Source organism: Mytilus galloprovincialis, chromosome 11 (genome assembly GCF_965363235.1).
Source record: "Mytilus galloprovincialis chromosome 11, xbMytGall1.hap1.1, whole genome shotgun sequence".
Lineage (NCBI taxonomy): Eukaryota > Metazoa > Mollusca > Bivalvia > Mytilida > Mytilidae > Mytilus > Mytilus galloprovincialis.
In genome coordinates this window covers 59,497,400-59,515,828 of record NC_134848.1, presented here as the reverse complement: position 1 = coordinate 59,515,828, position 18,429 = coordinate 59,497,400, and the positions used below count along the sequence as shown (strand labels likewise).

At 32.6% G+C, this 18,429-nt stretch overlaps 1 protein-coding gene across 2 annotated transcripts in view; it reads left to right on the top strand.

The window, feature by feature from the left end:
- The first annotated feature begins 268 nt into the window (after positions 1-268).
- LOC143052490 (uncharacterized) overlaps positions 269-18,429 on the top strand; it is a 31,796-nt gene continuing 13,635 nt past the window's right edge. The window contains exons 1-9 of one of the 2 annotated variants that reach the window (XM_076225535.1): positions 269-610; positions 5,499-5,621; positions 6,072-6,233; positions 8,000-8,066; positions 10,527-10,609; positions 11,454-11,639; positions 12,696-12,908; positions 13,323-13,448; positions 16,672-16,836. In XM_076225535.1, coding sequence (XP_076081650.1) covers positions 409-610; positions 5,499-5,621; positions 6,072-6,233; positions 8,000-8,066; positions 10,527-10,609; positions 11,454-11,639; positions 12,696-12,908; positions 13,323-13,448; positions 16,672-16,836 — 1,327 coding nt within the window. In that variant the 5' untranslated portion in view covers positions 269-408. The remainder of the gene's footprint in view (positions 611-5,498; positions 5,622-6,071; positions 6,234-7,999; positions 8,067-10,526; positions 10,610-11,453; positions 11,640-12,695; positions 12,909-13,322; positions 13,449-16,671; positions 16,837-18,429) is intronic. The other variant, XM_076225534.1, reaches the window with a different exon arrangement.

Sequence of the window (18,429 nt, the reverse complement as noted above, 5' to 3'; positions counted from 1 at the left end):
TGCACTTTTAATCACAAACAGTTCTATAAAAGAGATATTCAAAATAACTCTTGAAATAAAATTTTAGACAAGTAGATTTTCCATCCTTTTTAGGTCTGAAATTTACTCATTTATTGAAAAACGCCCATTTATTGAATCTTAAACAATTACAATTTTCAGTGTTTTTAAATGAAAAGTAACCACGAAGTAGGAAGTGATATAACATATGTCTTAAACCACTTAATGTATATAACGACCGGCTCTTTGCCATAACGACGGAATGAATTTGACGACAGTTTGGATATAATTAGCTTTCATAAAGTAGGTTTAAGTAATTGCACGCGAATACTTATGATTATACAGTGTTTATTGCAATACTTTGTGTGTATAATCTCATCAAGTTAAAAGGAGTAACTTGTTGTACTAAAAATGAATGATGTTAGTACTTTAATGTTAACTTTTTCATTATGTATCGAACAAAGTAATGGTTTCTTTGCAAGAACAATTCGAGATGGAAATTGGAGGACAAGGACACACCTAGATATAACAGCTGCTGGAACATTTAGAGCAATTGATAAGTATATCAAACTAAACAAAAGATCTGGATCTATTAACGACTTCTTTAATGATGGTAAGATACCTTGTATGACAATTAATGTTTAACTTTAATATATTTACCCAATCAACACAGTTCATCTATTGTTCAAGTATATGGTTATCAATTACACAGATTAAATATATCAACGATAGCTAAGAACTACTTTGAATTCCATGGTGCACACATGTTATTTTCTTTAAATCGTCATATATATATATATAATTAGTTTAAACACCAGCCCAACAATGTTAGATCTGTAAATTTGCTTTCGCAAATTTTTTGTTCTTCCCTCGCCGGGATTCGAACTTATGCTACTGATATATCGTGACACCAAATTTCCTGCACTGTATCCGACGCGCTAGACCACTCGACCACCTTAGTTTCACTATAATAAAGCTTTCGGTGGTCGGGTGTTTCCTTTCTTCGTCAGTTTTAATCTAGCGTCGTAATATAGTACATGATATATAAGGCATGACAATGGAATTGTTACAGATCAGCTGAATTGTCTATTGTAAAGGATCCTACAAATTAATGCAAGATACAGTCACAGAAATTATGATATATATATAAGTACTCTGCACCAGTGACGACTCTACAACAGATTTATCCGTCGGATCACCAGCAGTGATGGTGATACATGGCTTTGTACATTCTGTATATATAATTCGTCTAAACATCAGCCCAACAATGTTTGAAAAATGATACATAACAAAATAAGTAGAAACTGATGTAAAATTATCCAATAACTAACAAATAAAGCACTTGCAACGATTAACAGTAATCAGAGATAGGTTTGTTTAAAACTGTTTTGACCCAACTCATCCTATGTTTTTGTATACCGACTAATATTCTTTTATTTAGTGAAATTGGTGTTGATAGCAGATCTTATAAAAAAAGAAGATGTGGTATGATTGCCAATGACACAACTGTCCACAAGAGACCAAAATGACACAGACATTAACAACTATAGGTCACCGTACGGCCTTCAACAATAAGCAAAGCCCATACTGCATAGTCACCTATAAAAGGCACTGATAAGACAATGTAAAACATTGTTTATAATGATTTAATTCGCTGTAATGATTTAATGTTGAGATGATTATACATTATATAGACACCTGTCTGTTGTCGAATAGTTATCAAAGGTACCAGGATTATAATTTAGCACGCCAGACGCGCGTTTCGTCTACATCAGACTCATCAGTGACGCTCATATCAAAATATTTATGAAGCCAAACAGAACAAAATTGAAGAGCATTGAGGATCCAAAATTCCGAAATGTGTATTGCCCCTGCATGTCTTTTGTTAATTTCTGTCATTACGTTTTTGTCTCATTGAAATAATTAACACATCTCCTCTTATTCAACTCATAATTATCTTGACAATCTCAGTGTATGTAAAGTGCGGATCCTAAAATATCATTTTTACTGTATATGCCATAAATGTCTAATGTAGAATGATAAATAAACAGACGAACTTTTCTTAATTTTTGAAGAAAATGAAGAAAAATAGTTAAAATGTATATGTTCAGAAATACATAATACTAATAAAACAAAGTAAGAGATGCGAGCGGGATTTATCGCGCCTAAAGCCATCCAACTGTGAAATATATACCAAAATAGGTGAATTTTTAGGACATTTCACGAACAGATCGTGCAGGTGCTTTATAACTAACAGGTGAGATGTTGTTGCAGTAAAAAGTATTTATTTTAATACAATTATTAAAGTTGTATAACGTAGAATATGTTTTCCTCGTCATTCAGTTTCTTCACATTTAACTAAATTTCACTATGATGATTTCGTAATGCTAGTCATGTTTACTGTCGAATAATGATACTATTCTTTCATTTTAACTGTGGAGCGAATCATTAGTATTGTATATGCGGTGCATTTTCACTGTATAATTATTATTTTTTTTATTTATTACAGCTCATTTCTTTAAGCATGTAGAGCAAGACTTTAGTTGATTTGCTTGCCTTTTTATTGGATAATCATTATGATAACACCCAATTTAATTCAAATATTAAAAATACAGGTTAAACTATGCCTATTCATATTGTTTAAAACTGTCAATCTTATTTACAAAGTTCGTATAAACAATTATACAAACAAAGCAAGCAAGCCAACCAAAGTTTTGCTTTACATGCATTAGGAAATTAGCTGTAAAGCCTTAATTTAGCCGACTTGCTCAAATAATAGATAAAGTAAGAGAAAGATTTGATAAAATTTAACTTACGGATAAAAGTTTGGTTTTAAAACACTCTACTAAATTCAATAGAAATAACATTTATTTCAAATGTATTCCATTTAGTTTCTTATAAAGCGTATAGAGATCTTTATCCTTATTTTTTTTATCCATTTCCATGACACTTCACCACTAATTACGTACATCTTGATATAACTGCACCTTTGTTTTCCCGTTTAAAAGGTTTTACACTGGAGCCCTTTATAACTTGCTGTTCGGTGTGAGCCAAGACTCCATGTTGAAGACCGTATTTTGACGTATAATGGTCTACTTTTATAAATTGTGACTCGGATGGAGAGTTGTCTCATTGTCACATACGACATCTATATGGCTCAAAAACGAAACGAGACGGGATAAAAAGGGATGAAAAAATCTACGCTATTTTTTTTAATATATTTATAATGGGCTTTATATGAGTCAAAATAGAGTAAAATAGTGGGTCGCATTTGGCTATAAGCGTCACGCCGGATTGCCGATTTTTTGCAAGCGTGACAGGTGAAAGTCAAATGATTGTGTAGAGAAAAACGGAAAATGAAGTCTAGCGGGACACGGATAATTACAAAAAATTAGAACTGCATAGTATAAGCGGGATACGGGAATCTGACAAAACAATAAGTGGAATACGGGAATCTGCCAAAACAGTAAGCGGGATCCGGGATCAGAACCCCCCAATGAGACCCCAGAAAAAGATATTTTTGTATATTCATCCTATTGTTACAGTCATGCCTTCAATAACAAAAGTATCCGATGCATGCATTTTTTCATATTTTTGGTCCCTTTTTCAATTTTGTGGGGTCCAAATTTATAGACAAAAGTCCTTTAATATAGATATTTGGAATTCGTTGACATGCTGAATCTGACCATGTATCAAGTTTGGGGATTGTTTGCCTAGTTGCTGAAATAGCCCACATAGAGTTCCAAAGGGTCTAAAATCAACAAAAATGAATTGTAGCATGCATTTCGTGTACAATAACGCAAATGTGCATGGTTTTACCTCTGTGGTAGTATCCATTCGCGGATCTAGAATTTTTCATAAGTAGGGGCCCACTGACTGCTTAAGAGGGCCCGCTGCTGTCACGCTCCAGTGATTCACTATATAAGTTAAAATCAAGGAGAAACGTAATCTGAAGAATACAATATGACATTTTGAGAATCGCTTTTGTTACAAGTTTGAAAAGCTATATATTTGATGAAGAATGAATGAGGAGTTTGTATTTCAATTGGAAAATACATGTATCATAAATCCTAAAGTCATCAACTAAGTTTTTTTTCATTTGTTGCAAGTGCATTTATCACATAATTCTACAATAAAAATTCCTCGCATTTTTGAAAATTCTACATTAATAATGACTGCACTAACAGTGATAATTCATCGCATCTATAGTTAAAATGGATCGCTTTCAATAATCGATATGCTATATTATGATGCTTTTATAACACTTATTTGAAGTTTAATGCTATGTTTGTATATTATAAAGACATATCACAATGAAAATATGTTAAAACTTAACTTAAAATCCTTTAACTTGATATTTTCAAAACGTAAACAAATACAGTTTTCCCATGATCCTTTATTCTACAATAGACATACCCGCATATAACAGTAAAAATGAACTAGCTGGATTCGCACTTTATATACACTGAATCTTAGATCTTAGGAAAGGTACCAGAATGATATTGCCAGAGATGTAAATTTACCAATTTTATTCTAATCCTAATCCTCAATGTGAGTGGCAAATGTATATCTAATATGCAAGTATTTAAGGTAGATTCATGGTATACCGCCATCTTGGATTGTACAATCACAGTACAAAATCGGTCTAGTTATTTGCCAAAATCTGCAATTTTTGGAGACAGATTTACAATTAAATGGTTAAACTGTTTATTTATATAAAGAAAACTTGGTGATTTATTGTATTGTACAAAATATTATAAACAAATAACATTTTTGTTTGTTTTTAGAATCATTTTTTTTTCTTCAAATGAGCCATTTATGGGGGGAAACTATTTTATTAAAAAAATTTACTGGACGAATTGCTTTTTTTTATATTTTTACTTGTAGCAAGAAAACAAGTTCGGTGACACCATTTTTTTTCTTTTTATATTCTTAAAAAATATAATAAAACCTATCTTCTCACAATTTATTTCAAAATTCTATCTCATAGAATATTTTTTTATGCACACAAATATGTTTTTTTCATGAACAATCTAACCAAATTAATGCAAATTTCAACGACTCATAGCTTGAGAAATAGCACGGTGACCCTTACATTTTATTATATTTCTCAAAGAAGCATAGTAAGATCTTCATTTTGGAAAATTATAAGAAAATTCTGTCTCAAAATGTCTATAATTATGATCTATCTTAACACTTTCTCTCCCGAGTCCGAGAAACGTATTTTACTACATGTTAGGATACTCAACAATATGTAATAGTACAGCGAATTACCATTAGGTCTTCAACACAGCAAGAAAATCTTGCACCAGGAGTCGGGAATCAGCAGTTCATAAAAAAAAAATATTCACTAGTTTAGTGAATATTAACATGATTAACGTCACACTAAACTCCGAAACATATAAATTAACTAAAATTTAGACTTCAGACAGGCGCAAACATTGGCGGGTTAAATGTTATATGGGATTCCATGCATTCAATGTCTAGAAATATTGTTTAAGATCCCAATGGCATGGATACAATGATGAAAACAGTATTTGCATTGAGAAAGGCAGTTGCTGATACGCAGGAAAACAAGAAGGATACAGCTTATATTCACTGTCATGCCGATCAAATCATCCTAGGTAAATGTTATATAATATAATGCTATTATCGTAGAACGTACATTCATTTGTACCATTCTCCGGAAAAAAATATTTTCTGCTTTTTTGTCTTTTCCTCGGATGTCTCAAGCCTTTTAGAATTAAAACTCGTAAAAGAACAAATAAAAACAACAATCACGCTAATTTCTGTTGCCTTGAAGGATATAGACCAAACAATCTTTGAAAAAGATATAAATATGAGAGTTATGATTTAAAACGCAACAGCATACATTTGTACATTAGTCGAGTATCAAATATTATATCCCTAGTCTTACATCATACGACTTAGGAAGGATACTCGATAATTTTACAAGTGGTTATTTCCCCTTAAATATAATTATCTAATGTTTTTATTTCATAATTTCAACCCCCTTGTTACTTTACATCATGGTAGGTGTTGTAAATGTATGTCATACACACTTTTTATTTCAGCGCATAACTTCGTAAAATCTTGTAAACAGAAATTGATTGCCCGAAAGAATGACCTGGACGAATTCATAACACAGCTGGGAGAATGCCTGTATACTATACAGTCGTTCTATAGTAATACTAACTGGGTGGAAATGTATGGCGGAGTTGCGTATGAAGATTTTGGTAAATATGAGAAAAAGAATACACAAGATACACGTCAAAAGAGACAGGACGCTATTTCCCCATATAGAAATATAGATTCCTACACTGCAACAAGTGTATTACGATATTTCTCCACTCGAGACAGTTAAATTTTATTATTTAAAGCACGAGGCTTGCCGAGCACTTTAAATAACTAAAATTTAACTGTCGAGAGTGGAGAAATATCGTAATACACGAGTTATAGTGTCGGAATCTGTTTCTCTAATGATTTTTATCCTTCTTTTTCAAAGATTTTCAGAAACTTATGTTCATTATATGCGACGTCATCAGGCATTGTCGCCTTTTTCATGACGTCACAATAGGAAAACTCAGAAGAAAACAAAACATTTAGACGTCATAATCAAATTTCGACTAATCATTTACCGAGAACAGATTTTTCACTAGTGAGGAGAAATATTTTTCTCACACCGGTCAGGAAATGTGAAAATAGCACAAAAATTAGAGAAAAAATAAATAAACCCATTTAGCATCTATTTTATGAACATTTTGATGAAAAATTCAATTTGCAGAATTTTAATTAGGAGTAAACCGAATATCACAGAATCGACCCAAAAGTCGTTGATTGCTGGAAGATCTTCAATAGATGTATTACTTGATTTGTTTTCACTTGACTGGATGGAGTTTAACTAGTTCGCTTATTTTAGACAAGTCCATCTATAGACAGGTGTTTAGGGATAAACTCGTCAATTATTATTCGTCCCATATCTAACCCTCAGTTCATTTGTATATCAGTTTGGTGACACTGATAGGTGATTATAAATCAATTGTAATAATAACGACCATTATCCTTATCACACACATCTTCAATAAGACTGTCCTTATGCAAATTAAAACTTAATTAAGCTCCACCCGATCAGTTTGAATTACATTGGTAATACAATAAACAACACATACAATTGATTTGAATGAAGAATTGGAACATACTCATCAAACGCTCATGATGCTAGTTAGCATGGGGGCTGCTTACTATGTCAAGAGCGATAGGGATAAGGCTACAATAAATCATTAGATTTCATGAGCGCAGCTAATTTATGAGCATAACATGGTATTCAGATTTAAGAGTACGTGTAATCCTGATTGGTCGATATGTGCGCCCGTTTTTGGTTTTTTTTATTATCAGAGAATTCCTGCACTGTACCAAATGCAAAATAAATTATTTTTCTTAGAACTAACGGAACTGTGAAGCCTTTTTCAACGCTAGAATGAGACATGTTTAGGTGCAAAATTGAGAGGCATGGTAGACAAGTACAATTTACGTTAAGAAAAGCCAAGGGAACCTATATTTGTCGGACCAAAAAATACTGTCCGAATATTTTTTTATTTAATTCTACCAGGGTTTCGTTAAACAAATTAACTTTCTAAAGTCTGTATTTCGAAAAAGGCTATCATTGTCGTCTATTGGGAAATTAATTGTTTATTACAATCACAAGGCTTTTGTATAGAGCACTATATCAAGACACATGCTATATGAAAATATAAAAATTGAGGTAAAATATCTGATAATTTATGCGGATATTTCGTATGAATCTGAAAAGATTTTTGTTTCTTTCTAAAGATACCATTCAAATCACGGTCGTAAATGCATCAGTCATATTTGTCTTATATGTTTTATCTCTCCTAGTAAAATATGTGTATTAATAAAATTGTGAATTGTTTATCTATTATAATACTGTATTACCCTGAGTTACAAGACAAATAATTATTTTCATCATATCTTTTTATAATAGGAATAAGAAATTTAATGGACGTAGCGGCCTTGGAAGAAGACACCTGTTTAGATAATGCGGATTTTAAGTATGTTAAATTTTATCAGAATTTAATAAACAAGGAAGTATGGGTTTTTAATGTCAACTTAGAGTTGATAGATTTTATCGATTACTAGAACCTTAATGAAATAAACTCATTTGAATATAACTCATAAGTTTTTACCTAAATAAAATGTGAAACTGACATTTATGTAATTTACCAGTTTCATACTTCGAAATTAGTTTGAAAGAAAATGTATTTATGATTTTTTAAAGAAAATTAAAATCATCGATAATCAGAGGAATATGAAACAAATAGGGTTATCAACAGTATCTTCTCCTTTTACACGTCTGTCTGTGGTTAATTAAAGCATTGTTTTCGTTTATAATGTGTCTGCATAAAATCAAATCCTTACATTTTAGTGTTTTCTGTTTGTCTTTCTTTGTCTTAAATAGTTAGATTGTTTACATTTTAAAAAACAATTATACGAAAAAGACATATATAATATATATATATATATATATAGGGTAGAAGGCACATAATCGAGGACCATGAATTAAACATAGGCCAGCAATAGTACATCATACCCCCCCCCCCCATTAAAAACTGTTTGCCAAAGTATGAATTCTTTGAAATACTAATGATTTTCTTAGCCCAGGCACAGATAACCTCAGCCGTAACTGACACAACATTTTCGAATTTTGTACTTGTTTGGCTTTCTAACAATTTTGATCTGAGCGTCACTGATGAGTCTTATGTAGACAAAACGCGCGTCTGGCGTAACACATTACAAGCCTGGTACCTTTTATAACTATATTCAAACAAAAAAGATGTATATTACTTAAATTGAATCACAAACAATAACTAGAATAATACCTTTAACTGTTAATGAAAGCATTTATAAGTAAAATAATTTAAAAAATATTTGTTTTGAATTACAAAATTACTGATTATCCTTTTTACAGTTCATATAAACAATTTCACAAAATCGACACATTAAACAATCAGTTTAGGAAATGCCTGTCATCGGTAACATCTGTCAATGACACACTCGATAGTCATATTGCGTCAGATCTGCATCTGAATGTTAACAACTATCATTCGCTTTTTTTGTTAATCAATGTTAAACAAGAAACAAGATGAAACAAATGATAAAGGTTAGTATTCCTATAATTTATTTAAACTATAGTAGCACCCTGTAGGGTGTTTTTGTCTTGCTGTTGCAATGCAAGTATGTGCCCCCAAAGGCTTCAATTGTTATGTGAGGATCTCACGGAATGCCGAGCTACGGGAGAGGGGTCAGTTGTGTTGAGGTCCATGTCACTATCACACGTACCATTTGCAACTCCATGTTCATCCTGCTAAGAGTAGAAAAATCATTGCATCACTACATGAGGATGCCACATAGATAAGACTTATTAAGAATCTTTATTCTAATATATATATTGTATCTTTTAATTATTTAATCAATTTTTACCTTTTTTTTCTTCAGAAAAACTCATCATCCGATACCCTTAAAAATGTTTTACATGATTCAGGAAAATAACTCAATAATCTCGTTTCATATTATGAGTTTTATGTAGACGAAACGCGCGTCTGGCGTACAAGTACATTTGATAACTATTTCCACTACTGGGTCGATGCCACTACAAGTGGCCGTTTCGTCCCCGGGTGTTTCATCAGCTAAGTAGTCAGAACTTCGATGTTGACATGAATATCATTTATGTGGTCATTTTTATAAAATAACTTGTTTGTAAAGTTTGAACTATTCGAAATACTAAGGATTTATTTTAGCCCAGGCATAGATAACTTTAGCCGTATTTGACACAACGTTTTGGAATTTTTTGTCCTCGGTGCTCATCAACTTTGTACTTGTTTGGCTTTATACCTATTTTGATCTGAGCATCACTGATGAGTCTTATGTAAACGAATCGTGCGTCTGGCGTTGTAAATTATAAGCCTGGTACCTTTGATAACTATTTACCATTCAGAGACTCTAAAGAGTGCTTGACACTTACGGATGTCTATTGGGATCTTCGACAATGAATACTCTCTAACAGTGTGGACCAGAATAGCACAATTTCATTTTTTTGCTGATCACTTTTTATGTGCACATATTTACTCTATGTATAAAATTGAACAAATGTGTCAAATAACTAAGACATTTGACATTTGAGACGAATCTTTTCTACATAAAAAGTTAATGATGTCGGCAAAATTTTATTTATTTGTAGATCCTTTCTTGATTATCATCATTTTTGCTTTCATGAGTGTCCATCTATCTTTTAAGATCAAAATCTCCAGTAAAACAAATCAAATACTTTCTGTCCATTATCATAAAAACTATCAGACGAAAAAATAGTTTACAATGTTTGAAAGGAATATTTGGACGAGTCGATTTCCTTCAAACTTAACGATCCATATTCATATTGTTGCGCTCTTTTCTTTTGTGAAACACTTTTAAATAAATTCCATATTTTGCCATCTTTCATTGAATTATTTTTTTAGTTCTCATTGTATGAACAACATTATAGTGAACGGAAAGCTGACCAGTGGATACCATCACAGAAGAGGCAATACCAAACCTGCAAGTAGGTTACCTTTTGATAAACTTTTAATTATTCAGAGAAAAACGCAAAACAAAGAAAGTAAGATGAACTCATATTATTTTATTTTTGAGAATTCAGATTATAATTTTACTTTGGAGTGGAATTCTAATTGGTGCCGATAAATTTACATATTGAACTGTGAATGAATGGACACATGTGAGGGTCTTGATGCGGTTTACGGAATAGATCATAATAAGAAATAGAGAATAATGGGGTGCTTATTTATAAAGAATAGAGATCTTGGGCCCCTAAAAAATGAAAATAAACAAAACGGTATAAAGACTAAGGAATAAAGAATCGAAACCCCATACAGACCCTTATGCATTATATACATACTTCATTGTTTTTTATTGAGTTAAGAACGGAATTTTATAGTTTGTTCTTCTGTTATACCACAAGGTGTTGATCGGGTTTGGCGCCAACAAACTAGTTTAACGCTGCCACGTTTTGTTAGTGCATGTCTCAAGACAGAAGCCTGTAATTCAGTAGTTATCGTGTGTTGCTGTATATTTTTCGTTCATTGTTTTGTACACAAATCAGGCCGTTAGTTTCCTCGTTTGAATTGTTTTACAGTTATCTTTTCAGAGCCTTTTAAAGCTTTCTAGTATGTAGTACATGTTTTACTCATTGCTGAGGGCCATACGGTGACCTATAGTTGTAAACTTCTATGTCATGTGGTATCTGGTGGAAAGCTGTCTCATTAGCAATCAATCCAAATTTCTTATTTATATACGAAATTAAGTTGCTTTAATTTTAAAATTGAATAAATGATATTTACTTATTAATATGTGAATAGTTTTAAAACTGATTGTTTTTTGTACTTTAGAGGCAATTGGTTCATCAACTGGTAAATGTAGTCATGGAGGTCCTGATGATGACAGCAGAAAACTTGTGGCCAGATGCGGCATCAATAAGGATTCCGTAACTCCTGAATGGTCACCACATTCACATTTACACGAACAAGCATATACGGCCGCTGTCCAGGCTACAGAGAACTTCCTTGTTGCTAATGGTAAGAAAGATAGCCTCATTTTCAGTTATATGATAATTTTTACAAAGGACAAAGTACGATAAGGTCCGTTTTTGGCCCCTTATTTTAGCACTGGCATAGAAAATGTAGCCGTATTTGGTCCAACCTTTTGGAATTTGAGGTCATCAATTCTTTTCAACTTTGTACTTGTTTGGTTCCGGACTTTTAGCTTGAAATAATAGCGAGGTGACAATTCCTTTTTATTATATTTTTGAAACAAGCTTAGTAAAATATACAAATTGGCGAAATATGACTATAATAGTCCGAATAGCAAGGTCTATGATGGGTATGCAAATTTAAATCAAAACGTTAATAAGACAGCAACCGATAGCCTACACAAAATACTAGCAAACTAGAAGTCGATATACTAATGATAAGTTTATTAGACACTAAAAAGTTTCTCAGCAACATGTTTAAGTCATATTTTATTCAGAACAGGTATTAAGCCTCGCGGTATTGTGATTGGACTGTCACTAGTAAAACGAGCTCATCAAAAGTTGTCTATCGTTATAACTTTAAGGCAATTGTGTTGACAAGATGTTGTTGTAGATCTCACTAACATTTATTGACAATTTTTGTACCTTAGTGCTTAATCTATTTTATAACATTAATGTATTGTTTTGTTTAAGCAGATTCGTTGAAGTCAAATCTTCTTTTGTTCACATTTTCCATAGAATATCGTTTTAACACACACATGACACAAGAACAAAGCAAAGTAGCATCATTGGGTTGGTTCACACCAAGAATATGAATATTAAGATGTTAATCTAAAATATCAATATTGCATTATATCTTTTGTGACTTTCCTTATTTGATTCATGCTAACAATTAAATTGTGCAAGATATGTGCAGATTATGGAAAGGGGTCAATAGGTTTTCGTCTAGAAAATGCATTCTCCCAGCTTAACTTTCATCGATTAGTACTTACGCATATACTTCCTTTCCTATAAAAGAAGTCGTTCCGTTTTGGAGCCATCTTTAGACATTCCAATGTATAATATATATATGCATTTATTATACCTTTTCTTTTTCATCAAGGAACTGGATTGTTAAAGACAATTGTATCAAAATTGTTTGAAGATACATTTAAAAAACGGAAGGACATGACTCTAGCTTTTGCAATAGACTATACTTCTTCTATGGCAGATGCTATTGATACTATCAAAAGACATGTGATAGAGTTGATAACAACCACTGTCGGTTCTGCCGATGAACCTGCTGATTATGTTTTATCTTTGTTTCATGATCCAGGTAGGAGTTTTTATAGAATTTTATTTTTAAATTATCGAGGCTCTAATTATTAAATTGCTCTAAAAAAAAAATCAAAAGGCACTCAGTTGATATACTGAGTTTTTCTGATTTCTAATTTTATGTAGTTCGTAATTACAATTGTTAACTTAAAGAGAATGATACTTAACTTAATAAAAAAAATAATTGAAAAATGGAAAAAAGGTTCTGTTTGGCAACTTTCGTCTGGAATGATTGTACTTTTAATCTGATAATTTAGACCAAATTTATCGTTATTTGAAAATCTATTTAGATTGTTTTGAATAAAACTTCTGCATGGGACCACCATATTTCTTTTTATAGATACTACTTTTTTTTCTGTCCTGGTCAGTAACGTGTTGTAACTTGTACTTTGTATAATCGAATTTTACTTTTCAGTAAGTTTGAATTCCGCCCATAGGTACGTTGATGGGCATGTCATGATTAATAAAGTTCAAGCAATTGAGGCAGAAAATGGAGACAATGGAGACTGTCCGGAATATGCATCCGCAGGAATCTTAGCAGGTATCATATAACCATCAGATATAGAACTACTGCCTAAATTGAAGTTAACGTAATCTGCAGTAGAAGTCTATCTTGTTAACATTTAAGGCAATTTCAAACCGGAAATCAAACGTCATTATAAAGCTTTTGGTATTCTCGTTTGCATTGTGTCGCATTTGTTATATATTAATGCCTTTTTATAGCCGACTTTGCAAAATGGGTTTTGCTCATTGGTAAATGTCGTCAGTGAAAATGGTGAACTATAGTAGACATCATTTGTCATTTTTATCTTAAAGTCTGTTCGTTTTATTCACACATCATTGTCAACATAATGCAATTTTAATCGATTGTCATATAAGTGAGATTTTTAGATCGCTATAAAACCAGGTACAATCCACCATTTTCTACATGAAAAATGCCTGTACCTGGACCCGAAGGGCCAAGTGAGCTTTTCTCATCACTTTGCGTCCGTCGTTCGTCGTCGTCATCGTCCGTCGTAGTTAACTTTTACGAAAATCTTCTCCTCTGAAACTACTGGACCAAATTAAACCAAACTTGGCCACAATCATCATTGGGGTATCTATTTTATAAAATGTGTCCGATGACCCGACCAATCAACCAAGATGGCCGCCATGGCTAAAAATAGAACATAGGGGTAAAATTAGAATTTGGTTAATATCACTGAAACCAAAGCATTTAGAGCAAATCTGACATGGGTTAAAATTGTTTATCAAGTCAAGATCTATCTGCCCTAAAATTTTCAGATGAATCGGACGACCGGTTGTTGGGTTGCTATCCCTTAATTGCTAATTTTAAGGAAATTTTGCCGTTTTTGGTTATTATCTTGAATAATATTGTAGATAGAGATAAACTGTAAACAGCAATAATTTTCAGCAAAGTAAGATCTACTAATAAGTTAAAAGACCAAAATGGTCTCAATTGATCCCCTCAGGAGTTATTGGCCTTTATTTACCAATTTTTTTAAATTTGTGTAATCTTTTACAAAAATCTTCTCCTCTGAACCTACTAAGACAAAATATAACCAAATTTGTCCGCAATCATCATCAGAGTATCTTCTTTAAAAAATATGTCCGATGACCCTACCCGCAAACCAAGATTGCAGACATGGCTTAAAATAGTACATAGGGTAAAATGCAGTTTTTGGTTTATATTTCTTAAACTGAAGCATTTACAGCAAATCTGACTGGTGGCAAAATGTTTATCAGATTTAGATATATCTGCCCTGAAATTTTCAGACAAATCCGACAACCAGTTGTTGGTTGCTGCCCCTGAATAAGTAATTTTATGGAAATTTTGCAATTTTTTGCTATTATCTTAGATATTATAATAGTATCTAATGATATCTCATACTATAAATTATGATTTTAACCTTATTTTACATGATTTCCAAAGCATCAGTAAATACAGGTAAGCGACACAGGCTCTTTAGAGCCTCTAGTTTATAACAAAACATAAACACGAATACTTGGCCTTTATATCCTATACAGGAATATATTCTTGCTTTATCTTTTGAATTCAAGATTAAAAGTTGTATTAGCATTTTGTCTTAGAGGCCGCGAATAAGGGCTAAAACATGTATTTCATTGAAGACAACATGTATCATTCCAATTGGTCTTTTTAATGTGTTTTTTTTTTTTTTATTTCTCTTTGAATAATAAACCTGTATCATTTGTATTACCAAAAGATTTGTTAAACGTGAAACAATGCAAATATCAACTAGTGTGGGCTTATAGTATGCGTTAATACCCAGAGACTGAAATCAAGTTAAACACCCAAATAATGGGGCAATACATACTCTTGTATATAATAGTATCTTATCTGGGAGTTGTCATTTATTTTGTCTGAAATGGTACTCGTATAACACATTATATGCCTTAATGTTTGAATATTTGAATGTCTGATTATAAAAAGGTAGATTTGGTATGATTGGCAATAAGACAACTCTTCACAAAAGACCAAATGACACATAAATTAACAACTATAGGTCACCGTACGGCCTTTAACAATGAGCAAAGCCCATACCACAAAGTTAGCTGTAAAAGGTGCCGAGATGACAATGTAAAACAATTCAATCGAGAAAACTAACGGCCTTATTTATGTACATAAACGAACGAAAAACATATGTAACACATAAACAAACGACAACCACTGAATAAATGCTTCTGACTTGGGACAGGTACATATTAGAGAATGTGGCGTGGTTAAACATGTTCGCGGGATCCCCAACCTCCCCTAAACTGGGACAGTGGTGTAACAGTACAACATAAATCGAACTAAAAAAATATGTTGAAAAAGGCTTAACTCGTCAGATCATGGATAAAAATATAAATACAAGTGAATGTGGCCGGGTACTTGTACATCCCAACAACAAAAAGACACTAAGTACAGATCTGAGAGTACTCAAAGTTACTGATAGCTAGTTCAAAGCCACTAACATCTATTTAAAAAAAATCATGCATCTGAGAATAAATTATCAATCAGTACACATCCAACATCCAATGGATTTAGTGTAAATACTTCATAAACAGTCAAAGAAAAACATGACATTGTGCAATGCCAAGATACAGGTATCGACTGATTGCAGATCCATAAATGTGTATATGTATATAACAATAATATTTAGTTTGCTTTTAATTTACTGATAACAAAATCACCATCAATAGCAGTAATACAATATTCAGTGATCTAATTACAGTGTTGGTAACCTTTTAGGGTAAGTTTGAATTGTTTACCAGGATCGTTTCTAAATTTCCGGGCACGCTAAACAACATTTCCGTAAAAATGAGGATGTGCTATCCCGTTTGAAATAAGTTTTCTAAAGGTACAACCAAACTTCAAAACCAAATCTTTATATCTATGGAAGAATCTAGTAAAGATTTTAAGTAATTAGTGGTAACGATCTTTTCTAACCAAGTGTAAACAGTTTACTAATGTTAATGAACCACGTTACTCTTCTTCTTTTATTTGGCAAAACTAGTATACGGCTTTATACAGTATAGTCCTATTCATATTTTGTGTGCTCTGCGTAATGTTATCTGTGGTTCGACAGTTTGAACCTCGTCCTCGCTCTTTTAAGTAAAGGTTTTTATCTGAATATAAACTGCCAATTTTTTTCTGTCAATAATATCCCAAATGATTATTGGTAATTCTAAATTTGTAAAATGTGTATTTGGGAAGGTGATATCACACGCGTGAAAAAAATAGTATTTTCTCATTTGTACAGCAATAGCACTGATGAGAGATAACTCCCTTCTCTATGTTTTTACGGATGCAAATGCAAAAGATGCTGACCGCCAGCAAGAAGTCATTGATGCAGTGAGAGCAAAGAATATAGTAGTGATGCCATTCTTAACTGGTCAGTGTTCTCGCAGAAAAAGATCAGCTTCAGGTAAGTATAGTTATGATACAAATAAAACTGGAAAACGGTATTCGTGTTATTAAGTTCGTCGCAAAACTATTAGTACTGCAACTGACATCGAAAAAGACGCTTAGTTAACGAGTTTAATGGTCCGGAATAACACACGGCTGCAAATTGTTTTAAATGATAGAATAATATCTATATTTTAATTTCCGTCGGGTCGTAAAAAGTTTCTATGGTCACATTTTTGTATTTTATCCCTTTAATGGGGGTACCCCTCAATTTACGGTTTTGGGTAGTTACCTTAAAATCCAAAAATATATTTTTTGGTTAAATTTCCCGCTATTTTCATAAATATTTTCTATGCACATATCATCAAGGATCATCGGAATGATGAAGACATAAATATACCATCTCCAAGTAAAACTTTCAAACTTAAAGTTGGCTGTTTTTTAGATAGAAATTTAACGCGTTTTTCTTTGAAAACGAGAAAACATATGATTCAAAAACAGTATTTGACATTTGAGAGGACACAACATATTATTGCGATACTGCATGCAAATTGTGTTGGGCAAGTTCCAAACAATTTTGTCAAAAACTCAAAAATAAAAACATCATTTGTACCTTTTTTAATTACGGAAATTTCCTATCCGTCAATCAGCTCCACCATTTATTTTTTCATTCACAATCAATTTGATAGTTTCGATGTGATTATGTAGATTTTGTAGGAGAAGTTAATTTATTTTTGAGTGATTTGAATATATATAGTAGTTCTTTCGTGTATTTTCTGTAAATAAGTTATATTTTTGTTAATAAAATTTTGACTTTATATAAAAGTTAACCAAATCCTTCGGATAAGAGGTTTTTCCGGATAATGACTATAGTTGACATTGTGTGAAAATACATTGTATACATGTCAATGTTTAACTTCAGAGCAATTAATATGCATGCAAGTGGTCGGGGGAAAAGTACTATTGAAGTTTCGCAGAGATTTGGTGTGTGACAAGGTAATGCTAAAACCAACTTCCCTTGATATTCTGCTTTCCGTGGGCGAATCATCAGTGATGTTATGAGACTTGCACCAGAAGGCAACATTGGTGCGTCTTTAAATTACATTGATTGATTGATTGCTGGTTGCTTAAAGTCCAGTGGCAAATATTTCATGCATGTTCAGGACGAGAACAAGCTAACAATAAAAACAATAGGTAGGTTTTGTCATAATAGAGGCCATTCGGGATGATGATCTGGAAAATTTAGACTGCCACTGGAAAATGATGGGATATTAGATTGGGACAGAAATTTTCCATTGCAACATGCCACCTACGGACCCCTTAAAGAGTTGATGCAAAGGTTTTTAACGTGCAAAGAACGTGACTTTCCCTTTACACGAGGCAGCGGATTTAACGTCCCCATTCTGACCGGACGTGACTGCGAACTTGATACATCCCGCACAGCCAAACGGACTCCCAACTTCGTTTTACTGCCGGTCGGGGGAAGACCAAGTGACCATATTTCGTTTCCCCAGTCACCCTTGGGGAACTTTAAATTAGAAACAACAGAAATCCATATATGTGATCAAACTGATCGACATATAACCTCACAACCTGACACTTTTATACGATC